Source organism: Mandrillus leucophaeus, unplaced genomic scaffold, assembly GCF_000951045.1.
Source record: "Mandrillus leucophaeus isolate KB7577 unplaced genomic scaffold, Mleu.le_1.0 Scaffold1232, whole genome shotgun sequence".
Taxonomy (NCBI): domain Eukaryota; kingdom Metazoa; phylum Chordata; class Mammalia; order Primates; family Cercopithecidae; genus Mandrillus; species Mandrillus leucophaeus.
The window spans coordinates 907,593-934,537 of record NW_012100677.1 but is presented as its reverse complement, the minus strand read 5'-3'; the positions used below and the strand labels follow the sequence as shown (position 1 = coordinate 934,537).

At 37.7% G+C, this 26,945-nt stretch overlaps 1 protein-coding gene across 1 annotated transcript in view; it reads left to right on the top strand.

The window, feature by feature from the left end:
* LOC105533247 (FAS-associated factor 1) overlaps nucleotides 1–26,945 on the top strand; it is a 266,264-nt gene that overhangs the window by 45,171 nt on the left and 194,148 nt on the right. Inside the window, exon 2 of the mRNA XM_011971639.1 lies at nucleotides 7,567–7,653. Coding sequence (XP_011827029.1) covers nucleotides 7,567–7,653 — 87 coding nt within the window. The remainder of the gene's footprint in view (nucleotides 1–7,566; nucleotides 7,654–26,945) is intronic.

Below are 26,945 nucleotides of genomic sequence, written 5' to 3'. Positions count from 1 at the left end.
AGCTTGGAAAAAAAAAAAAAGGAATTGTCTTTTATCTTAAAATCCAGGTTTGACCTTTTACTAAGGATACAAATTCACGGCCGGGCCCGGTGGCTCACGCCTGTAATCCCAGCACTTTGGGAGGCTGAGGCAGGCGGATCACGAGGTCAGGAGTTCGAGATCATCCTGTGAATGGTGAAACCCCATCTCTACTAAAAATACAAAAAATTAGCCGGGCATGGTGGTGGGCACCTGTAGTCCCAGCTACTCAGGAGGCTGAGGCTGGAGAATGGCGTGAACCTGGGAGGCAGAGCTTGCTGCTGAGATCGCGCCACTGCCTTCCAGCCTGGGCGACAGAGCGAGGCTCCCTCTCAAAAAAAAAAAAAAAAAAGATACAAATTCATTTTAATAAATGTGTGATTATTAGTTGTTATTTAAGTAATATCTAACTTTGCAATTGTCAAGTTGCTTTCACCCACACCAGACTTTTAGTATTGGAAATTATGAACATAACCATGTTACCCATGGAAGTGTTAAATCTTATCCTGGGTAGTGTTTCAGGATGGCCAAAATCCATCTCCAATTAAATACATTTAAATTAGCTTCCATATTTGATTAACTTTACTGTCATCATCCTAGTAATCTCTTAGAAAGGCAATTGTCAAATTTCTTTATAGCCAAGTAAGAGTTGAAATAAGTTTTTAAAGTATGGTACAAAGCAAAACTAAATTACAGTTATTAAAATGAAGAATTCATTTAGAGCCAAAAGATTTTTTAAAACTGCAGAATACAGTCAGTTCAAAGCCTGATTGAAAGCAACTTCATTTTTATAGATTTCTTGAAACAGATCTTCATTGTTTTCTGGAAAGATAGTATTTGAGAAAAAGAAATGTCTCCAGTTACTGTTTTTATGAGGAGAGAATAGCTTGGTCTTTTTAATGGTTAATGAGAAGAAGTAATAGTTAAACACTTAGAGCATTGATTTCTGATTTGAATTCTCCAACACAGGCCAGCCCTGGGGGGGGGAAAAAAAAGCTTGCTAATTAACATTTGATTACTGATGCCACCTTCTCATTCCCCTTGCACCATCCAGTTTCAAACGTTTTTTGTTCAGAAAGGATTTTAAGGAGGTTTTTTAACTTGCATCTTAGTAAAACAAATCCATGTGCAACTGCAACGTGTATACAATAATTTTTAAAAGAGGAGAAAAAAAGGCCTTAGATATGAAGTATGTGTTCAGAACGCATTCTGAATCACTTCTGATTCAGAAGTGATTGCTTTCTTAACTATAAGCCTTTCAGAGCACCAGTGATTGCTAGGATACTGGAATTAAGCCTAGTTTGTATGCGTTATTTTGATTTAGCACACACACATACAAATAACTTATTTGCTCAATGCGGTTAAAACAAACTCTTAACCAGAACATCTGATAATGTGATGCACTGGGAGCTTAAGTTTGATATATTTAAAATTTGGTCTAAGCTCAGGTTTTAATATGACCGGAGTCCTTTTTCTTCTAAGAGTGATAAAAGAATGAGATGGATGGCTGTAGTTTCAGAGTACTTTTTTGTAAGGGCTGTACTATAAAGTGCCATAGTATCTTAATTCAGAAAATCCAGAAACTAAAATGCTGATTACTGAACATTTTGTTTTTATATTTTGCAATAACAAAATGTTTGATATGTGAAGAATTGTGGGCCAGATTTCAAAAAATGTTAAATGTTGAGATAAATTAATAAAACTTGAAAACTATATCACTTAGTAGCATTCTGGCAAAATCATATAACCACTCTGATGACATTAGGTTGATAGAATAGTTTTCTGGGAAACCAGTATGACAGGCCTTATTTTTAAATGAGATCTCATAAGGGGAAAATATTAATTAGTGTTTTTTAAAAAGTGTAATAAAAGTAAATACTAAGACTCATCATGCAAAAAAACCACGAAAATGCTTATTATCTTTATTTCTCATGTGAAATTACTTGCCATTTTTCTTTTTGATGTCTCTGTTATATTTATCCTATTGTTTCTCCATTTTCTAGCATTAATGATTTTAAATTTTCTCTCATTACTTCCTCGTCTTGTATATATTTAGCACCTCTTTTCTTCTACCTAGGATTAAGTCTAGTATTTTCATGAAATAATAACATTTTGGATCTTTGAAAATCAGAAATGATCATGTTTTATTCTCTTCTAAGATGGAGTACATGAGATCTCAGAAAGGCTCCACCAATTTTTCCACAGTAACAGTTGAGCAGAATGAGGATTAGAAATCTAGTTCTCTGGCTGGGTAAGGTAGCTCACCTGTAATTCCAGCACTTTGGTAGGCTAAGGTGGGCAGATCATGAGGTCAGGAGTTTGAGACTAGCCTGGCCAACATGGTGAAACCCTGTCTCTACTAAAAATACAAAAATTAGCCGGTGTGGTGGCACACGCCTGTAATCCCAGCTACTCAGGAGGCTGAGGCAGGAGAATCACTTGAACCCAGGAGGCAGAGTTGGCAGTGAGCCGAGAACCCACTGCACTCTGGCCTGGGCAACAGAGCAAGACTCCGTCTCAGCAAAAAAATAAAAATAAAAAATAAATAAATCTAGTTCTCTGCCTCAAGGTATGCTGCCACACCTCAAACTTTGTGACTTTTTTATTAATTTGCTTTCACAAGAATAATATCTGAATGACATTTAAAATTCCCTAAAAGTTTTTCAATAGTTTGATTGATATTTAGCTCACAAGGAATGGTGTTTTATAACTGAGAATGTTATCTACTAAATTTTATATTTTTCAATTTAAATAGTTAAGAACAACTTATTTGAGACTAATCTGAGCTTCACGGTTTAACCTTTAGCAGAGCAACTTTTCCTAAGAATTACTTTCCTAAGAAATTCTGATGAAATTTAACTAAAAAATAAAACTGAAAATTTAAATGAATAAAAAAAGAAGTTAGTGGGAGATGAATATCTTATGAAGGTACTTTTATAATTTTATACTGAGTAGGTTATAATGAAATAATCTTTTCACCAGTGCTGTGTTTAACATTGAAATTTCCACAGACATTGAGGAACTATGAAGTTTGAAGTAGAGATTATTACTTAGTTTTTCATATTAATTATACTATATAAACAGGTGTTTATTAGCAATGACAAATAAATAATAAGGAAACAAATCAGTAATTAATTCTATACTATTAAAAGTTAATCTGATTTATATATTTCCTCAGTTGCAAACGACTGTCTTATCTGAAACAATATGGAAGAAATTAAACCATACCTTTAGAAAAACTTGAATGCAAATTAGAAAATCTGTTGTCAATGCAGAACTCTAGATCTAAATACAATATAGTTTGTAACGTAATTTTAATGTTCAGCTTGTAATCAAAGAATTTATTAAATTCCTTCTGAACTAATTGAAACATTTGCATAGTTTAGGAGTCTGAAATCTCATAGATTTAGAGCTTAATGTAAAACAAGAATTAAAGAGATTATGAAGGTTCAGCATGATCTTGAGCCAATGCTGATCAAAAACAAAAAATGTGTAAGATAAAAAAGCCCTTAGGAAATGTTACCCTGTGAAGTGCCACTTGTCCTTAACTGGAATTTAACACACTCTAAAGATGAAACTCCATCAGAAGTAGCACAATATTGGCAGCTGGTCATGCCAGCCACTGCAACCCGCCTGTGTGTGTATGTTCTTGCTACTTCTTTAAAGTGCTCTCAAATCCCAAGTCAATCAATTAGTGTCCTTCCTCCTCTCTTTCTCACTTCTCTCTCCTCTTTCTTTCCCTATCATCTCTTTTTCTCTGTCTCTTTATCCTCCATCTTCTCTCTTTCCTCCTTTTCCCTTTCCCCTTCTTCCTCCTTTTCTCCCTCTCCATTCCCCCTCCCTCTTTTTTCCTCTTATTTCTTCATCTTCCCTCCTCTGAAAGAACTGTGTCCTTCATCTGATCCATGATGACTTTAAATTCGTCTGTATCATTTTATACAAAGCTGTATTTTATCATTTAGGTTTCCTAGAATACTAACTTTTTTCAGAATTGTTTTTATGTTTGTTTTGTGTACATTTTGGATTTCTTTCTTCTCTGCAGGATTATGATTTCAATTTTTTATTAAACATAATCATCAATAAAGAAAATGGAATTGTAATCTATTAGTAAAATCCCCACTGTTTTGATGCTTTTGCTATCTTATCACTTGTGCTTCATCCATATACTGATAACATCTACATATGTACAACACTGGTATGCATGGAATTATTTTTGAACAACAAATTTGTTTTCAGTTAAATTGTTGTTTAGTGATTGTGGTTTAACATAAGATTCTTTTAGTTTAAACTCAGAATACTCTGTGAATTTAGCCTTTGCATTGGAACAATCAAACATTAGCCTAATATGCTTTACATGGGACTCTCTCAGCCAAGTTCTGTCTGCATTAGCCAGTTTATTCTATGACAAGTTGCTTAACAGATGTCATTCTGGGGAGAACAATGAAGCCAAATACTTGTGCAATGGCTAACATTACTCTAACTTTGATCACTTTTGTTCAGCACATCAGTCTGGCGTTGTGCTTTATACCAACATAACACTATAGCCAGGACGTGCTTTTCAGGCTTAGAATAGCAAAGGAATGTTATTCAATTTAGTGCAGTTACAGATGAATTAATGAAAGAAGAAAATACTGTTTATTTCATAATACCTTATTGTTGTATTTTGGAATTAAGATGGAATTTAAAGAATCCCACTCCAAAGTTATTTGTTTGTATACTCATAGTATTTGTGTATGCTTTACAATGCTAAAGTAGCTTTGCCGCCTTTCCAAAAGGATGTAAATATTTGTCCTGCTTTTTTTCAAAAATAACTGATAAAGTTTGTTATATCTAGATAACATAATCAAAAATAATTTCAAGAAATTATTTTAAAGTAATAATTTCTTAATTATTTTACGAAATAGTTTTAAGAAATTCTTTTGCCTTGAAGCCTAAAGACTCCTCATACTCCCTCTTCTAGCCTTCATCTTTTATTAATGTAACACTCTAGGTTTGTGGAACACTTTTCTTGTTAAGAACACTAATGTTTAAAAATAACAAAATAATAACAGCTAGTGAAAGTGGTTAGATGTTAACCCAATTACATTTGGTTAAATTGTTGGGTTGATAATGACTAATAAAAATTTCCAAACAATGTGACCAACTATAAACAAAATATTGCATGGTAGACTAGCCATTTGCTAAGAAACTCTAAAGAAAACCTGTTTGTTTGAATTGAGTACAGATCAAGCCATTCCCAAGCTCCTCAGATCTCGTTTACTAAGTCATTTTTCCACAGGTGTGAATTAGAGGTAAAAATAGAATGAGTTCTGTGTTTTTGTTTTATTTTTTGTTTCTCCTTTCCGTAGTGAACTTGTATCTCTATTTCACTGGAATGGTAACTTAGATGTGATTATGTATAAGAAAGGGTAATGTGAAAACAAAATGCTGTAATTGGACAACATGATACTTTAAGCTTCTGCATTTTTAAAACATAAATGCATGATGCTTGTTGAAGTATGAGAATCTATTGAAGTCTTTGGGTTTTGTTTTGTTTTTTGAGACAGGGTCTCACTGTGTCATCCAGAGTTCAGTGGCACAGTCATGGCTCACTGCTGCCTCGATCTGCTGGGCTCAAGGGATCTTTGCAGCTTGGCCTCCCAAAGGGTTGGGATTACAGGCGTGAGACACCATGCCTGGCCTCAAGTCTTAACATAGAACATATGATAGGGAGCATTTCAATCCTAACTTCATTTGATACAGTAGGATAATAGTGCCATAATTAACTTGAAGAATTAGTTAAAATGGATAATCTCTCCATTGTTATGATTCATTAATTTATTTGTGAATAAAAACTAAAATAGAAAAGAAAACCTGAAGAGAGACATATTGCTTTTTTCTTTCTTTTTTTTTTTGAAAAAAGGTCTTGCTCTGTCTGCCAGGTGGGAGTCCAGTGGCGTGATCATGGCTCACTGTATCCTCAACCTCTTGGACTCAAACAGTCGCCCCACCTCAGCTTCCTGTGTAGTGGGGACTACAGGCATGAGCCACCATGCCTAGCTAATGTTATTTTTTGGTAGAAATGGGATCTCACTATGTTGCCCAGGCTCATCTTGAACTCCTGAGCTCATGTGATCCTCCTACCTTGACCTCCTAAAGTGCTGGGATTACAGGTGTGAACCACCACACCCAGTAACACTTCTTTTATTTTTATTTTTATTATTTTCTTTTGAGACAGAGTCTCACACTGTTGCCCAGGCTGGAGTGCGGTGGCACAATCTCAGCTCACTGCAACCTCTGCCTCCTGGGTTCAAGCCATTCTCCTGCCTCAGCTTTTTGAGTAGCTGGGATTACAAGCACGTGCCACCACACCTGGCTAATTTTTGTATTTTTTGTAGAGACAAGGTTTCGCTGTGTTGGCCAGGTTGGTCTTGAACTCCTGACCTCAAGTGATCCGCCCACCTCAGCCTCCCAAAGTGCTAGGATTACAGGTGTGAGCCACCACGCCCAGCCAACACTTCTTAATTACTGGCTGATGTAGAGTTTAATCTTCCAACACTTTATTCTGATAAGTTTACCTCCTTCCCTTTCAAAGTAGAAGGTATAATGTTGCATGTTGGGAAAAATAGTTTCTCAGCTTTAATGCATTTTTTGTATTTGATTTTCAGGAAGGGCCTATAGCTCTGATGTTAGTAAATATTACATGAAATAGTTTTTAGTTTGGATTGATTTCAAAAAAATAACCTGTACTACTTTTTTTTTTTTTTTGTCAGTGGTGGGGAGATAGAGTCTCACTCTGTTGCTCAGGCTGGAGTGGCGTGATCTCAGCTCACTGCCACCTCTGCTTCTTGGATGCAAATGATTCTCCTGCCTCAGTCTCCCAAGTAGCTGGGATTATAGGAGCCACCACCACGCCTGGCTAATTTTTTGTATTTTTAGTTAAAGATGGGGTTTCACCATGTTGGCCAGACTGGTCTCGAACTCTTGACCTCAGGTGATCCACCTGCCTTGGCCTCCCAAAGTCCTAAGATTACAGGTGTGAGCCGCTGTGCCTGGCCCTGTGCTCCTTTAATAAGAAGTTTCTATATCTTTGAAACTTACTTAAAAAATGTAAAGACAATTTTAGGTTTTTCCGCCCCTGCCTCACTTCCCTGTAATAAAACTACCCTTCACTATTCCACATAAAAACGAAATATGTTTTTGGTTTTGAATCATTGTACATTTTAACGATTAAATAAATTATAAAAATTCATAATTGTACTTTGCCCTTAGGGAACTGGGTACCTGAAGTTTCCTGACTGAAAAGAAATGAAGCCAGCCAGGGGCTGAAAACAAGAGAGGAGGGATGTTTCTTAACTCTTACTTCATCTAGTCTTCATTGAGAATCTGCTTTTAAGTTTGGTTTTGTTCTTTTTTACAAAATTTTTTGACTTGAGTTTTTATAGTTTCAAATTCTTGTTTTGAATCTAGAAGAAAACAGGAAATACATTGTGTGTCTCATAAATTGATTGGAAACTATAAGTCATGTGAAAATTCTATTTTAATTGTCCTGTCTCTTTCTTTTCATAGGTAAAGAGAAATGTGTATGACCTTACAAGTATACCCGTTCGCCACCAATTGTGGGAGGGCTGGCCAACTTCTGCTACAGACGACTCAGTGAGTGACAGTCATATTTTCAGCTTTATATCCTCCTTTCTCTTTTGCCACTTTCAGTCTATTTGGCTTTGATAATAAGCACAATCAAATGCATTGAGTCTTCCATTGAAAGAATTATCTAGCCAGGCACGGTGGCTCACGCCTCCCAGCACTTTGGGAGGCTGAGGTGGGTGGATCACCTGAGGTCAGGAGTTTGAGACCAACCTGGCCACCATGGTGAAACCCTATCTCTACTAAAAACACAAAAATTAGCTGGGCATGGTGGCAGGCACCTCTAATCCCACTACTCAGGAGGTCGAGGTAAGAGAATCACTTGAACCTGGGAGGTGAAGGTTGCAGTGGGCTGAGATTGCACCATTGCACTCCAGCTTGGGTGACAAAAGTGAAACTCCATCTCAAAAAAAAAGGGAAATAATTATCTAAACCAAACAATGTGAAAGTAAGAGAAGTTGTAATAATTTGAGTTCACTTTTGGAACAGATATCACAAGCCAAGCAGGTCAACGTTCTATTGGTAATGTTACAGTTATCAATGCAAGAATTTGATGCTGCTGGATTTGACTTAATTTTTTTCTTGATGAGAAGAATATATTCAGATACTACTAATGAAATGTTCAAGGCAAAAACATTTTCTTTCCTAAATTACAGATATTTCAAAATCAAGCCAATCATTGTATTTAATTTTAAAACTACCTTTTTCATAGTAGACTGACACTTAAAAGTTAATTTTTATAGTTAATATTAATAGCACTTTAATCTCAAACATACCCATAAATTTCGCTACTGTAAGAAGCTGGAAGAAAATAGCCTGTCATTTTTACCCTTATTATATTTTTTATAATGATTTTCCTATTGTAAATTTTTGAAGCCTTTCCTATCTCTTTTCATTTCCACTTATTGCTCTTTTCTGTGAGAGTAAATTTCACTATATAAGGAGGCCATCTGAAATTCAGTTTTGGCCACTTTTCCCCACAAACTTGCTTGTCTAACCAGATATCTAATTTTTTTTAAAAAGTAAAAGTGAAAATGAGAATGTTTCTGGAAATCTCAAGTTAATTCTAATTTTTAAAATAAATAGGGCTAAAAAGAAATTGGGACTTTATAAACATCTTGTAATGATCAATACTGAAATAATGATTATGCCTAAGAATTGAATTACCTTTCAATATTTTCTAGTAAATATTATATTTCTGCCTGGATAATAACTACAGTTCACTCCTCTTCCAGCACCACCACTATATATTTTAATATAAAATAATTCTTTGTGGAAGACAGAAAAAATTTAAGACAATTTATGTAGGTGCTACTTGAATCTAATTACAATGTAAACACTATGCCTTTAGAAAATGCTTTGTGGATTATGAAATTTTAAAAATCAGAAACTTTAATAATCAGAAAATAGCAAAACCTTTATTTTTGGTCAGACACGGTGGCTCACACCTGTAATCCCAGCACTTTGGGAGGCCGAGGCCGGTGGATCACCTGAGGTCGGGAGTTTGTTTGTTTGTTTGTTTGTTTGTTTGTTTGTTTGTTTTTGAGATGGAATCTTGCTCTGTTGCCCAGGCTGGAGTACAATGACACAGTCTTGGCTCACTGCAACCTCTACCTTCTGTGTTCAAGCAGTTCTCCTGCCTCAGCCTCCCAAGTATCTGGGAGGTGCCCTCCACCATGCCCGGGTAATTTTTGTAGTTTTAATAGAGATGAAGTTTCACCATGTAGGCCAGGCTGGTTTTGAACTCCTGACCTCAGGTGACCTGCCCGCCTTGGCCTCCCAAAGTGCTGAGATTACAGGCATGAGCCACTGTGCCTGGCCAAGGTCAGGAGTTTGAAACCAGCCTGGCCAACATGGTGAAACCCTGTCTCTAATAAAAATACAAAATTAGCTGGGCATGGTGGCTTATGCCTGTAATCCCAGCTAGCTGCGGGGCTAAAGCAGGAGAATCACTTGAACCTGGAAAGGGAGGTTGCAGTGAGCCGAGATTGTGCCATTGCACTCCACTGGGCAACAAGAGCAAAACTCCATCTGAAAAACAAAAACAAAAGCCCCTTTATTTTTAATAAACATTTCCAGAAAAAAAAATCTTTAGGTTTAGGTACTAAATTTGTTTCTAAAAAACTGATTTCAGCATTGATATTATAGTATATAATTAGAATTATTGGCTGGTCATCTACGGTTAAGGATAGGGATGTGTTTGTGGTTTTCTTCTGGTTTTTCTTTGTTGTTGTTTTTCTTGCTTGAGTGAGAAATTTGATAGAGAATATGCTACATTTATTTTTACAAAAATAAAAGAGTAATGTTCATACATGATGGTCTACTGTTTACCTGAGGAGGCATGAAAAAAACAGAAATGTTCTTAGTATTGTCTAATAACTTATTCCAAGGAATAGTAATATTATAGAAGGAATAATTATATATATATAGAAGAAATAATTATATATATAGAAGAAATAGAAGAAAATAATTAAGACCTGAGCATATCATTAAATTCTCTGAGCTTTAATTTTCTCACTAATTTGCGGAACTATTATGAAGATAAGTGATAATATAAATACAGTACCTGGCTCATAGTAGACACTCGATAAATGAGTCAACATTATAATTAAGATAACTCCAAAAAAAGTGATCATAATTGCAGATTACAATTACAGGCAAGAATTGACTGATTTAAAGAAATGAAGTGGTGTCTGAGACTTGCTTCAGAATAACCCATGCGTGGCACAGTGAGTGAGGATAGAGCTAATTTAGATTAGGCATCTATCACTCATTGTTGAATCTGGATGATATGTATATTGGGTTTATTATACTGTTCTCTCAACCTTTGTATATGTTTGAAAATTTTCATAATATAAAGTTTAAAGCAAAAATAATTGTCTTGTTTAAGAGCAGGGACATAAGATAATAGAGAAACTCTGGAAATGTGAGGCTTCACAGGGTTGAAAAAGCCAACTGCTTTTGCACCCCACCCTTTTAGAAACCAGAAATTGGCTTATCAGGTACAAGTTCCAAGAGTGGTAGGCAAAGTCGATGAAATATGATCAATTCTTCTGCCTGTAAAATAGTGCCTTATACATTTTAGGTGCTAATTCATTGAATTGAGTTGGCATGGTCTTTTATGAGATCCATGTTTTAATGGTTTTTATAACATTTAATTTTTTGCCAAAGAGTTGTCATGCAGTCTAATTACTATAGGAAAATATGGAAAGCAGCTAAAACTGTTTGTTTCCAAGACTGTAATACTACTTGGTGCTCTTAAGTCACAGCAAACACAAGAGGGAATCCCTATTAAGAGGCTTGATTCTTTTAGCCTCATTATTCCCATTTGCACCTTGTCCCAGAACCTGTGAAGTGGTGCCTGCCCACACCTCCCCAGAGCAAATGTTGCCGCATTGGCAGGATGTTGCCTTGAGCTTGCATGATTTGATACAACAAAGATGTTTAGGGCCAAGCTGCTTTTAACTGATGCCACAGCAGATTCACTAGCTCCAGTGCTTGAATTTAGCCAAAAATGGCTTATAACCAGTATTCTGAGGATATCATGGCCAAATAATATGTCATAAAACCTGTTTCATTAGGAGTATAAAAACTCATAATGCTGGTACTTGTAGTCTATATTTGTTGCAGGCAGTGGTGTTTTTATACTTATTGAAATCATTCAAGTGGAGGCATCTGCTACAAAACAAAATAGTCCTCAGCTTAGGGCATGAATTGGGTACAGCTGAGAAATGTCAGCTGTGTAAACAGCCTGAAATGTGTTACCAACAAAAATATAATTAATTTCTTTCCAAGACAGTGTGCCATAACTTAATACTTAGAATGGTTTAACTTTCAGAGAAAGCACCTGAACATTTGCTTCCTAGTGCCAGAGTAGAGGATTGATTATAAAGGTCATTAAAAGTGAGGTCATTTTGTACTTTTATTGCTCAGTTGAAGAAATTTGTGTAACTTTGAATATAGGTAGCCTTAGATATCATTGGCTTCTATGAATTTATGAAAATACCATAGATCAAGAAATTAATGGATTTGGGGTGATGAAAATATTCTAAAAATTAGATTATAGTAAAGGTCACACATCTCTAAAGTTTTAAACAATCATTGAATATTTAAAATGAGTGAATTTTATGGCATATAAATTATGCCTCAGTGAAGCTATTTTTTTAAAAAAAGTTAATTAATAAATAAAATAATTAATAAAATAGATTAAAATACTTTTTCACTTACATTTTTGTCCTGCATGAGAAATACTTTGCAAAAACACAAGAGATGTTTTGTTCAGTATACTTCTCATTAACCTTTGACTCACCCAATAGGACAAAGAAATAGACCTCTTATAATCAATTCTTTTATAATCTTGAGTCTCTTATGAACCTAATAGACTTCAGTCTTGGGCATTTTCAGGCTACTCAGTGAAGTCAACAATCATTTACAACATTGTTGCCCACCTCCCTTCAAAGTTAACATATTTTCTTTGCTTGTGGTCGTACTCTAATAGGGTGTGGAATACTGTATGAATTGTCAGTAGCTCCATTCCTTTTGTACTCTTTCATCAGAAAAATAGGTATCTAAAGCTTCACCAGTGGGAAAATGTTTTCATGTTGTGACAGTTCAGCTGTGAGAACAAGGAGTTACAAGTAGGCAAAATCTCATTTTACACTTTAACAAGGAAACTCTTGGTTTCTAGAGAGGAGAAATAATTTTAACACCGTGAATTATGTTTAGACAGCTTATTACAGTGCAGTCAATATGAATACGTGTAGTTCTTTTTAAATTCCTGGATTTAATAATGCTTACACAAAGAAAACTCTTTCAGTTTTTTTTTGTTTGTTTCTATTTTTATTTTTATATTTTTTTTCGACAGAGTCTCTCGCTCTGTCACCTAGGGTGGAGTGCAGTGGTGAGATCTCAGCTGACTGCAACCTCTGCCTCCCAGGTTCCAGTGATTCTTATGCCTCATCCTACGAAGTAGCTGGGATTACAGGTGTGTACCACCATGCCCAGCTAATTTTTGTATTTTTAATAGAGACATGGTTTTGCCATGTTGGCCAGGCTGGTCTCGAACTCTTGGCCTCAAGTGATCCACCCGCCTCGGCTTCCCAAAGTGCTGGGATTACAAGCGTAAGCCACTGTGCCCAGCCAACTCTTTCAGTTTTAATACTTTTTTTTTTGAGACGGAGTTTTGCTCTTGTTGCCCAGGCTGGAGTGCAATGGCGCGATCTCGGCTCACCGCAACCTCCGCCTTCCGGATACAAATGATTCTCCTGCCTCAGCCTCCCAAGTTGCTGGGTTTACAGGCATGCGCCACAACGCTCGGCTAATTTTGTATTTTTAGTAGATACGGGGTTTCTCCATGTTGGTCAGGCTGGTCTTGAACTCCCGACCTCAGGTGATCCACCTGCCACGGCCTCCCAAAGTGCTGGAATTACAGGCATGAGCCACTGTGCCCAGCTTGATACTTTATTATTGTGCTTTTTTTTTTTCTGTCTCTCTCTTTCCCTCTTTCTCAATCTCTCTTTTTTTTTTGGACGGAGTCTCACTCTCTTACCCCCATTCTATGGCATGGTCTTGGCTCACTGCAACCTCCACCTCCTGGATTCAAGCAATTGTCCCTCCTCAGCCTCTCGAGTAACTAGGACTACAGGCGCATGCCATCATACCCAGCTAATTTTTTGTTGTTGTTGTATTTTTAGTAGAAACAGGGTTTCATAAGTTGGCCAGGCTGTTCTTGAACTCCTGACCTTGTGATCCACCTGCCTCGGCCTGCCAAAGTGCTGGGATTACAGATGTGAGGCACCACGCCTGGCCTTTTCTTTCATGATTACTAGTGGTCTTCTGTATTTCTGTCATTGGCCACAAAATGTTCACTCAGAATTTTAGAAACTAGGAATTTTAGAATCAAAGCTCTTTGGGCATGTGTTAGGATTCAGAAAGCTAGTTATTAAATATTTTCACATTGAGAATGTGAGATAACTTACAAGTAAAACCATTACACAGTGCTTTTGTATAAAATAAAAAGAACTGGGCACAATGGCTCACGCCTGTAATCCAGCACTTTGGTAGGCCAAGATGGGTGGATCTCCTGAGATTTGGAGTTCAAGACCATCCTGACCAACATGGAGAAACCCCATCTCTGCTAAAAATACAGAATTAGCTGGGTGTGTGGTGCATGCCTGTAATCCCAGCTACTTGTGAGGCTGAGGCAAGAGAATCATTTGAACCCGGAAGGCGGAGGTTGCAGTGAGTCGAGATTGCGCCATTGCACTCCAGCCTGGGCAACAAGAGCAAAACTCTGTCTCAAAAATAAAAAAATAAAATAAAGTAATTAAAAATTAAAATAAATAAATACATAAAATAAAATAAAAACTACACACAGCCCTCTCCCCGCCCCACTCTTAAATAGAAATGAATCTGAAGGCTGGGCACAGTGGCTCACACTGTAATCCCAGCACTTTGGGAGGCCGAAGCAGGCGGATCACCAGGTCAGGAGTTCGAGACCAGTCTGGCCAACGTATTGAAACCCTGTCTCTACTAAAGATACAAACAATTAGGGCCAAGTCCCCTAACTTTTGAGATGGAGTTTCGCTCTTGTTACCCAGGCTGCAGTGCAGTGACACGATCTCGGCTCACCGCAACCTCTGCCTCCCGGGTTCAAGTGATTCTTCTGCCTCAGCTTCCCGGGTAGCTGGGATTACAGGCATGTGCCACCACACCCAGCTGATTTTATATTTTTAGTTGAGCCGGGGTTTCTCCATGTTGGTCAGGCTGGTCTTGAACCCCCGACCTCAGGTGATCCGCCTGCCTCAACTTCCCAAAGTGCTGGGATTACAGGCATGAGCCACCTCACCCAGCCAAAATTAATATTTCTAAAGTACAACATGAATCACATTCAGCCTTGCTTACTTATTTTCAATGGTTCGTTTATGCTGGCATTCAAACCCTTCATTCTTTAGCCTGAAACTTCCCTTCCAGGTTTGTTTTCCCATACAGGCGCTGAGTAAATACTTGATAAATATTTGTTGAATGAATGATTGAATATTACACCATATGTGTCTCAGCTTTAGCTAAATACTTATCTTACTATTTTTCAAATATAGTTGGTACTCTCCCACTCTGTCATTTAATCATACTCTTTCTTCCACCTAGAATACCTACAATTATCTCCTTCCTTGAAGACCTTTTTTTTTTTTGAGATGAAGTTTCACTCTTGTCACCCAGGCTGGAGTGCAGTAGTGCGATCTCCGCTCACTGCAACCTCCATCTCCTGGGTTCGAGCGATTCTTCTACCTCAGACTCCTGATAGCTGGGATTACAGGTGTGTGCCACCATGCCTAGCTAATTTTTGTATTATTAGTAGAGACGGGGTTTCACTATGTGGGCCAGGCAGGTCTCTAACTCCTGACCTCAGGTTATCCACCCACCTCGGCCTCCCAAAGTGCCAGGATTAGAGGCATGAGCCACCGCGCCCAGCCAAGACCTTTCTTTAAGAAACCCTGCCTATGTCCTTCTTCCCATGCTACCTTCTCCAACCCTCTTAGAAATTCATTTATAGTTCTCTTCTTCTGCTTAAGCTTTTTTCACTTTTTTCTTTCTTCATTCTTTGTTTCCTTCATTTCTCCCTTCCTTCCTCCTCTCCGGCTTCATCTGAGTCGCCACAAGCAACTTAATGTCTGTGGATCGCAGTCTCTGTAACTGTCGAACAATAACTTGTAGAGTTATTGTGAAGATTAAAGAGTCAGTAGTTACAAGAATAGTTACTGCTAGGTTTATTTTAAAGATTGAAGTAGTATGTACTAGAAAGAATGCCTTAACATGGTTAACTTTTGGCTATTATAGTTTTTTATTTATTGTTTTAATCTATCCATTCACTTGACATTTGTGGAACAACTCTGTTAAAAGAAAACTTCAGACAAATTTAACAGAGTTTAATTGAACAAGAAAAAAAAATGATTTGCAAATTGGGCAGCCCCCAGATTCATAGCAGATTCAGAGAGACTCCAGGAATGCCTCGTGGTTAGAACAAATTTATAGACAAAAAAGGAAAGTGACGTACAGAAAGAAGCGAGGTACAGAAACAGCTGTATTGGTTACAGGTTGGCGTTTGCCTTATTTGGACACAGTTTGAACATTCAGCAGTGTATCAGTGGTTGAAGTATGGCTGCTGAGATTGGCCAAGGCTCAACTATTATTATAGGCATTTATTCATAAGTTAGGTTTTCAGTCTTGTCTACCTATTAAGTTAGGTTAGGCTTCCTCCACTAGGACTCAAATGTAGAAGTACGGAGCCCTAGGCTGGGCATGGTGGCTCATGCCTGTACTCCCAGCAGTTTGGGAGGCCGAGGCAGGTGGATTGCTTAAGACCAGGAGTTTGAGACCAGACTGGCCAAATTGGCGAAACCCTGTCTCTACTGAAAATACAAAAAAAATTAGCCGGGCGTGGTGGCTCACACATGTGATCCCAGCTACTCAGGGAGGCTGAGACACAAGAATTGCTTGAACCTGGGAAGCGGAGGTTGCAGTGAGCCAAGAGCGTGCCACTGTACTCCAGCCTGGGTGGCAGAGTGAGATTATGTCTCAAAAGAAAGAAGAAGAAGAAGTACAGAGTCCTTCTCAGATCATATATTTAGTTCGCTTTAACAACTCGTATAGGCCAGTAACTGTGCTGGCCCTTAAAGTTGGAATGATAAGATCTTGCTTCTCAGAGATTGATGAGTTCAGTGGGAAACATATGTATGTAAACAATGACAACAGAAGTATACAAATGCAATGGGATCATAGAAGAGGGAACAACCAATTTTGCTTACAGTTAGTGGTAGTGAAAAAATGACTTCTCAGAGAAAGGGACATTTGATTATGTGTTAATTTGTATACTTATATTCCTCCTTTTGCAAATTATAAGCATTAGAAGTAAGAACTGTCTTCACATTTATATCAAACATAGTGTTTTACACATTTATTTAAATTGCATTCATTTATTTAAATTGTTCAGTGCTCCACAAAGTTGACATCTATTGCAATAAACAACTAAAGAATCGATTTGTGAATATAGTAACTGGATAAACATTTTGAGAATCATTTATTTCTAATAAAAATTAAATTATCAAAACTAAGCATTTTATAGCAGCAAGTAGAATAACAGATTTAAGAGTGTGCAGAGCTACATTGTCAGCCGATTTTTACCAATGTGTGTGTGTGTGTATATGTGTATTGGTGGGAGGTAGAGGAAATGGAGGTGGGGGAGAATGCAAGTGAGCAGACCAGTCCAAGTTTATTGAATCCTAGCATTACTATTATTTATATGTTACTTAATGTTTGAGCTTCTGTTTCTTTATCTATAAAATGGAGATGATATTAACACACTTGAAAGCCTATTGTGAAGATTACATGGGTTAACATATTATTAAGTTGGACCATATGAAGTTGCCATTTTTTAGGGACAAAAATGGTTACAGATTAGAAGTTTCATATGATTATATCTAATATGTAAAGCACATAATATAATGCAGGGGTTGACAGTAATAACTGTGAGCCCAAATCTCACTTAGCATCTGTTTTTGTCAATAATGTTTTCTTGGGACACATTCACACCGATTTCTTTTTTTTTTCCTTTTTTTTTTTTCTTTTTTTAGACGGAGTCTCGCTCTGTTGCCTAGGCTGGAGTGCAGTGGCGTGATCTCGGCTTACCGCAACCTCCACCTCCTGGGTTCAAGAGATTCTCCTGCCTCAGCCTCCCGAGTAGCTGGGACTACAGGCAGGTGCCACCATGCCCGGCTAATTTTTGTATTTTTAGTAGAGACGGGATTTTGCCATGTTGGCGAGGCTAGTCTCAAACTCCTGACCTCAGGTTCTCCCCACCTTTGGCCTCCCCAAGTGCTGGGATTATAGGCATGAGCCATAGTGCCTGGCCACACTGATTTCTTAAAGTACTGTGCCACAGCTGCTGTCTCACTATAAGCAGGGATGTATAGTTGCAAAGACCATATGGCCCACAAAACCTGAAATATCTACTGTCTGGCTCTTTACGGAGAAAGTTTGCCAACCCCTGGTGTAATGTCTGGCATTTAGTAGGCATTCAACAAACATTAACTCTCTTTCCCTTGAGTAAGCACCTTCTTTATATTGCATACACATGCAGAATCAGAAGCATTCTTTGAATAGCTTCAGGGTCATCTTATGCTATTTAAATTACTTTGTTAGCCTGTCCTAGGGCAGACAGATTCAGGCAATCTTTGGACATTTTCACTGACTTTTTCTTTATTTGGGAAGGTCATGGATAATGTTGCTTCTGATGGTGGTGAGACTCAGTAGCTTCAGAGGGTTCATTGCCCTTGTCAACATATAGAGTCTTTTGCAAATAACACAGGCAAAGACTAAACAGATGGAAAGAACAGCTTTGAAAGCAGTAGAAGAAAGTTTGGGTTTAAAAGGAAAGAAAAGTTGTGAAATGAATTCTATTCTGAACAAGAGTGAGAAGTTTGGGAGTGTGAATGAAGCACTCAAGGGAAATGTTTACTCAGTAAATATGAGGAAGAACACATGGAAGCAAGACAGCCCCCAGTTGGAAACCTACAAGCACTGAGACCTAAATGTGGGTCGTGATTTCAGTTTATTAAGATCCCAAACCTGTAGACTGCTGCTTCTGCCCATGAAGGGATAAATGCTTTGGGATTTTCCTTCACTCTGTAAACAACTACAAGACAGGATAAAATACATGAAACAACTGTTTTCAGATATTAGCCAACAGGACTCTGAAGAAGGAAACAAGAGTCCTATGAGAGTCTTAAATTCTGCCTGAAGGCAACTTCTGGATCCCGTAGCAGGGAAGGGAAAGTAGAACAGAACTTGATGATTTCGCTGAGTTGAAGGGACAGAGATTGGAGTTTGGGGAGGCTCCAATAGCTAAATTTTGCAAAGCAGACTACCAGTAGAGAAAAATCTCCAGAAATCTGCATGTTCCCCAAGTCTTTAGCTGAATACCAGTCTCTGTGCATGCATAGGGTAAAATTTCAGGAGGCTAGGCAAAGAGAAATTGTTTGGAAAAAGAACAGTTAACTGGGATCTATAAGGTAAACAATCCCCAGACTTTACACAAAACTAAAACTACTTCAAGTTTCTTCCAACTATACATTGTAGAGACACCGCAGTGAATACACAGGGCATTCAGTAGCTATCTTCAGAAGAGTTATCCACTCCACTCCATTAAGTGGAGTGAATAAATTGGCCCTAGAGTGAAGGCTACTCTAGGACTTTTCAAAAGCTTAAAAACAAGGCTCAATAAGGAATAAGCTGATTAATAGGTAACTGCCTCTAAAAACAAGTACAGCATCCAATTAAAAGTTACTGCACATACAAACAAGCCAGAAAATCTGACCCATAACCAGAAAAGAAGTCAGTAAAAAGAAACAGACATGGAAGTTACTTAGATAATGAAATTGGCAGACATGCACTTTAAAGTAGCTTTTATAAATGCTATGAATGCGCTCAAGGACTTAAGTGAAAACATAAGAGGAAATAATAAAATATATAAAAGAGAACAAAGTATCACGGCAAGGTGGGAGTTGGGGCGGCGATGGCTCATGCCTGTAATCCTAGCACTTTGGGAAGCTGAGGCAGGAGGATGACTTGAGCTCAGGAGTTTTGAGACCAGCCTGGCCAACATGGTGAAACCCCAGCTGTACTAAAAGTACAAAAATTAGCCAGGCATCGTGGTGCATGCTTATAGTCCCAACTACTCAGGGCACTGAGGCAGGAGAATCGCTTGAATCTGGGAGGCGGAGGTTGCTGTGAGCTGAGATCGTGCCACTGCACTCCAGCCTGGGCGACAGAGTGAGACTGTGTCTCAAATAAAAAATTTTTTTTTTTAAGGACAAAGTAACACTTCTAGAGATAAATAATATAGTATCTGAAGTACAAATTTTACTGGATGGGATAAATAACAGCTTAGACAATGCCCAAGAAAAGATCAGTGAATTTAAAGATACAGCAATAGAAACTGTCCAAACTGAAGCACAGAGAGAAAAAAGAGTGAATGAACAAAGTATCAGTGACCTCTGGGACAAAAATCAGGCTTCAAACATACCTACAAGTGGAGTTGTAGAAGGCGAAGAAAGATGGAGGGAAGAGGTCAAAAAAAAAAAAAAAAAAAAAAAATGAAGAAAAAAAAAAAAAAAAAAATAAAGGAAAAAGGAAATCTACCAAACTGAAAAAAGAGAGAAAGACCATTATATGGTGACCAGGCATTAAAAAGTTTTGAAAATTAAAAAAAAAAAAAAATTGAAGACATAGGCTGAGCATGGTGGCTCAGGCCTGTAATCCCAGCACTTCGGCAGGCCGAGGCGGGCAGATCACAAGATCAGGAGTTCGAGATCAGCCTGGCCAACATGGTGAAACCCCATCTCTACTAAAAATACAAAAATTAGCCTGGCATGGTGGCACACACTTGTAATCCTAGCTACTCAGGGGGCTGAGGCAGGAGAATTTGCTTGAACCAGGAGGCAGAGGTTGCAGTAAGCTGAGATCGTGCCACTGCACTCCAGTCTGGGCAACAAAGCGAGACTCCATCTCAGAAAAAAGAATAAAAAAGAAAAAAAATTGAAGAAATAGTGGCTGAATTTTTTTGGTCATATTTATGAAAACTATAAACCCATCAATCCAAAAAGTACAATGAACTCAAAGAAGGATATACAAAGAATTTCACACCTAAAGTGTGTCCTAATTAAATTGCTGAAAAGCAGTGAAAAAGAGAAATATATCAAAACAGAATTTTAAAAAATTCATCACACACAGGGGAACAAATATAGAATCTTTAGATTTCTCTTTAGAAAAAATGCAAGCCAAACTAGGTGCAATGCTTCCTGCCTGTAATCCCGGCTACCCAGGAAGCTCTGGTGAGAAGCTGGGAGTTCATCACCAGCTTGGGCAACATAGCAATACCCTGGCTCTATTAAGGAAAACAAAGAAGCAATGTAAGCCAGAAGACAATGGAATGACATTTTTAAGGGGGCTGAAAGATTTTTAAAAATTTCAAATCAGAATTTTATATTCAGTGAAAATAATCTTGCAAAACCGAAAGTAAGGCTGGACTTGGTGGCTATGTCCTGTAATCCTTAGGACTTTGGAAGGCTGAGATGGGAGGAGCACTGCTTCCGGGAGTTTGAGACCAGACTGGGAAACAAAGTGAGACCCCCATCACTACAAAAATTTTTAAAAAATAGCTGGACATTGGTGATACATGCCTGTAGTCCCAGCTACACAGGAGACTGAGGCGGGAGGATAGCCTGAGCCCAGAGATTTAAAGCTGCAGTGAACCATGACCTTGCACTCCAGCCTGGGTGACAGAGTGACACCCTGTCTCAAAAATAAGAAATAAAAAGAAAAAATAAAAAACTGAAAGTAAAATAGAATTTTTCAGGTAAACAAAAACTAAGTGAATTTAGTGCCAACAAACCTGTGCTACAAGAAATATTAAAGGAAGTTCTTTAGACAAAAGGAAAACTGCCTTTTCCAGATACCAGATGGAAACTTGAATCTACAAAAAAAATGAAGATTGCCAAATAATGGTAAATATATGGTTAAATATAAAAGAGATATTTTTCCTTGTGCTTTTAATTTTTTTAAGATAATTTTTATTTTTTAATTTTTTCAAATTTAGTGCGAATTAGGAGGGTACATGTGCAGGTTTGGTACAAGGGTACATTGTGTGATGCTGAGGTTTGAGGTTGAATTGAACTCATCACCCAGGTAGTGAGCATAGTATCCTATAGGTGGTTTTTCAACCTTTGTCTCCCTCCCTCTACTTGCAGTCCCCAGTGTCTATTGCTCCCATTAAAAGATAAATTTTAGAAAAAAAATTAATAAGCAATATGGAATTTTTAACATATGCAGAAGTAAAATGTTTTAACAACAGTAGGACAAAAAAACAGAATGGAAGTGTACCGTTGGTGATCCTACATTATACATGAAGTTGTATACTGTTAATCAAAGGTAATCTGTTAGGTTAATAATGCATATTGTAAACCTTAGAGCAGCCACTAAAGAAAGAAATAAAAAGAAATATAGCTAAAAATCCATTAAAAGAAATAAAACGCAATGCTGAAAAAAGTACAAATAAAACAGTACAAAGACTGGGCGTGGTGGCTTATGCCTGTAATCCCAGCACTTTGGGAGGCTGAGGTGGGCGGATCACTTGAGGTCAGGAGTTCAAGACCAGCCTGGCCAACATGGTGAAACCCTGTCTCTACAAAAATTAGCCAGGCATGATGGCAGGTGCCTGTAATCCCAGCTACAGGCGGGAGAATCGCTCGAACCTGGGAGGTGGAGGTTGCAAGGAGTCGAGATCGCACCATCACACTCTAACCTGGGTAACAGAGTAAGACTCTGTCTCAAACAACAACAACAAAAAAGAAAACAGAAAAAAAGGGAACAGAGAACAGATGGGATAAATACAAACAGCAATATGGTTTAAATCCAACCATATTGATAATTACAGTAAGTATAAATTACTTACATTAAAAGGAAAATATTATTAAAAATGAACTTTAAAAAACAAGATTCAACTATCTGACTGCAAGAATTTTGTTTTATTTTATGTTATTTTATTATTAGTTTTTTTAAGATGGAGTCTCACTCTGTTGCCCAGGCTGGAGTGCAGTGGCATGATCTCGGCTCACTGAAACCTCTGCCTCCCGGGTTCAAGTGACTCTTCTGCCTCAGCCTCCTGAGTAGCTGGGATTGCAGGCACATGCCCCTACGCCTGGCTAATTTTTGTATTTTTAGTAGAGACGGGGTTTCACCATATTGGCAAGGCTGGTCTCGAACTCCTGACTTTGTGATTCCCCCTGCCTCGGCCTCCCCAAGTGTTGGGATTATGGGCTTGAGCCACCACGCCTGGCCCCAGAATTATATTTTAAATGATAACAATAGATTGATCTACTTTTAACACTCTTCCACTAAATGAGCAGAAAAATATTTGCCATCCAAACAGTGAACATAAGAAATTTGGGATGATTATGTGACATCAGAAAAGATATAGAACAAGGAATTTTTCTTCTTTTTTCTTTTTTTTTTTTTAAGACAAAATGTCACTTTGTTGCCCAGGCTGGAGTGCAGTGGCACAATCTTGGCTCACTGCAGCCTCCGCCTCTGGGGTTCAAACAATTCTCGTGCCTCAGCCTTGTGAGTGGCTGGGATTACAGGCGCCTGCTACCACGCCTGGTTGATTTTTTGTATTTCAGTAGATCTGGGGTTTCACCATGTTGCCCAGGCTGGTGTTGAACTCCTGATCTCAGGCAATCCATCTGTCTCAGCCTCCAAAAATGCTAGGATTACAGGCATGAGCCCCCGTGCCTGGCCAGAACAAGGAATATTATCAAGACTAAAAAGAGAGATTTTGTAGTAATTAAAAGGTCATTTCATCAAGAAGACAGAATGATCCTAAATGTGTATGTGCCCAGTAACAGTTTCAAAATACGCAAAGCCAAAGCTGATACACAGGTAGAGATTTCATTTTCCTTTTTCAGTGGTTTATGATAGGTAAGAATATAGATTTGGTCAACATGATTAATCAACTTTGCCTAATTTAAATTTGTAGACACTTCACCCAATAATAGCCGGATACGTATTCCTTTCAAGTATGCATGATGCATTTGCCAAAATACACTATAACCTGGACCATAAATATTTATTTATTGTCTCAATACATATTAGATGATTGTAATTAAAATTATCACTAACCAAACATAATTAAATTACATATTAATAACACAGTGGTATCTGAAGCTCTTCAAATATTTGAAATAAAAAACATACTATTTTTTTAAATTCATGAGTCAAGGAAATCAGAAAAGATTGGTAACATTTTAAACTAAATGAAAAAGAAAACATAGCATATTAAATTTGTGGGATTCAGTTAAACAGTGCTTAGAGGAGAATTTATAGCTTAAATGCTTATATTAAAAAAGGAGGTCCACTATCAATGGAATAATCATCTACCTGAAGAAGACAGAAAAAGAAGAGCAAATTAAATCCAAATTAAATAGTAAAGATAAGAAAAAATATCAATGAAATAAAAGATTAGGAAAGATTATTGAAACCCAGTGCTGACTGTTTGAAAAGATCAATTAGGCTGGGCACGATGGCTCACACATGTAATCCCAGCACTTTAGGAGGCTAAGGCAGGTGGATCACGAGGTCAAGAGATCGAGACCATCCTGGCCAGGATGGTGAAACCCCATCTCTACTAAAAATATAAAAATTAGCTGAGCATGATGGTGTGCTCCTGTAGTCCCAGCTACTTGGGAGGCTGAGGCAGGAGAATTGCTTAAACCCCAGAGGCAGAGGTTGCAGTGAGCCAAAATGGTGGCACTGCACTCCAGTCTGGTGACAGAGTGAGATCCAGTCTCAAAATAAATAAATAAATAAAACTTAAGCTGATAAACTCCTAGCTAGACTGATCAAGAGAAAAAGAGACTAGATACAAATTAACAATGCCAGTAATTAATGAGAGGACATCAGTACAAATCATACAGACAGTTAAAAGATAAAAAGGAAATGTGAATGACTTCAGGCCAATAAATTCTGCAACACTAGGCTGAAATGGACAAGTTGCTTGAAAGGTTAAAAATTACCAAATTGATCCAAGAGAAATAGAAAACTAGAATAACCCAAATACGATTTTAAAACTTGAACTTGCAATTAAAAACCTTGCCACAACAAAAACTTCAGGACCAGCTTATTACATTGCCAAACACTACCAGATATTTAAGGTAAACTAATTCTAATCCTCTTCATATTCTTTTCCAACTCATTTTATGAGGCTGCTGTTACATTTATACCAACATTGGTCAGACATAGGGGAAAAAAAACCTAAAAAGCTACAGACCAATATCCTTCATGAAATACATGTTAAAAATGTTAACACATTTTACCAAATTGAATTTCACAATAAATAGAAAGAATAGTACATGAATACATTTTAAAAGCGTGAATTTTATGTTATATGGTATGGTACCATATAACAACAAATAACAACAAAGTTTTTACTTTTTTTTGAGACCAAGTCTTGCTCTGTCACCCAGGCTGGAGTCCAGTGGCATGATCTCGGCTCACTGCAACCTCCTTCTCACAGGTTCAAGCTATTCTGACTCAGTCTCCCGAGTAGGTAGGACTACAGGTGCACGCCACCATGCCCAGCTAATTTTTGTATTTGTAGTAGAGACAGGGTTTCACCATATTGGTCAGGCTGGTCTTGAACTCCTGACCTTGTGATACACCTGCCTCAGCCTCCCAAAGTGCTGGGATTACAGGCATTAGCCACCATGCGCAGCCAAAGCTGTTACTTAAAAAATAAAGAAGAGGGAAGAATGGGAAAAAGAAGACCAAAAAAAAAAAAAAGAACAAAAAGGGTCATGCATCATCATTGGGATTTATCTCAGGAGTACCTGGATGATACAACACTGGAACATCAACCAGTGTAACTAATTTCATTAACAAAACTAAGAAAACATACACAATCAGATGAATCGGTCCTGGAAAAGCATTTAATAAAATTTAGCATACATTCCTGATAAAAATCTATCAGCAAGGTAGGAAGGCAAAATAGTATAGCCACTCTGGAAAACAGTGGCAGCTGCTTAGAAAATTAAGTAGACACTTAACATACAATCTCAACTCTTAGATATTTGCCAAAGGGGAATGAAAACATGTTCTCATTTGTTCTTGAATTTTATTGGAGCTTTATTTATAGTAGACAAAACCCAGATGCAACCCAAATGTCTGTCAACTAGTGAATGATAAACAAATTGTGATATATCTATACAGTGAAATGCTACTCCAAATGAAAAGGAGCAAACTACTGATAGATACAACACTTAAGTTAATGATGACAGACACAAAAGACTACATCACTATGTGATTCCACATTTATGAAATGTGGAAAAACCAAAGCTATAGGTTACAGAAATCCAGTCAGTGGGTTGCCAAGGGGTAATGGTGGAGACTGACTCCAATAGGGACACAAAGAAACTTTTGGGAGTCATAGAAATGTGTGTATTAGAATTGTGTTTGTGCTTATTAGAATATTGTGCAACTGGAATATTGGTGAATTTTATAAATGTAAATGAGTCTTTCATAAAAATAAGTTTTTTTCAAAACAAAAGCAAACTAACTCAGCAAACTGGGAATAGAGAAGAATTTCCCCAGCCTGGTAGAAGGACTCTATAAAAAAGCAATAGCTAGGCTGGGTGTGGTGGCTCACGCCTGTAATCCCAGCACTTTGGGGGGCCAAGGCGGGTGGATCACGAGGCCAGGAGTTCAAGACCAACCTGGCCAAGATGGTGAGACCCCGTCTCTACTAAAAATACAAAAAAGTTAGCCAGGCATGGTGGCGGGCATCTGTAATCTCAGCTACTCAGGAGACTAAGGCAGAGAATTGCTTGAACCCGGGAGGCAGAGGTTGTAGTGAGCCGAAACTGCACCACTGCACGCCTGCCTGAGCAACAGAGCGTGACTCCATCTCAAAAAAAAGAAAAAAAACATTAGTTAACATATTTAATGGGGGAATACTTTCACTCTAAGATTGAAAATGATGTAAGGATGTTCACTTTCGCAAATTCTATTCAATGTTATATTGCTAGTCTTAGTACAGTAAGGTTAGGAGGAAAGAAAACACATGCAGATTAGAAAGGAGGAAATAAAACTTTTTTTGTTTTACAAAATATTTAGTAGTTTGTTTCTTGGTAGATCCAACATAATCCAGCAAAAAGCTAATAGAAGTGACAAGTGAAATTAGCAAGGCCATGGGCTAGGAGGTCAATATTCAAAAATCAATTGTGTTACAATATAATAGCAAAGAACATTTTGAAATGGGTTTTAAAAAATTTATATGACTCACAATTCTATCCCAAAACATGAAATATTTAAGGATACATTCAATAAAATATATATAAGATCTGTACATTGAAAATGGCAAATAACTGGAGAGAAATTAACAAAATTAAGACATGGAATGAGCTACCATGATCATGTGTTTGTGTATGTGTGTGTGTGTATATATATATGTGTGTGTGTGTGGGTTTTTTTGTTGTTGTTGTTGTTGTTTTGTTTTTGTTTTTTTTTCAAGAGACCTCGCCACATTGCCCAGGCTGGTCCCCGTCTCCCAGGCTCACGCGACCCACTCACCTTGGCCTCCCAAAGTGTTGGTATTAACAGGAGTGAGCCACAGAGCCTGGCCTACATTCTATATTTTTAAGGTGGTACCTCCTCCCAGACAGCTATGGATTCACTGCAATGCCAATCAAAATCTC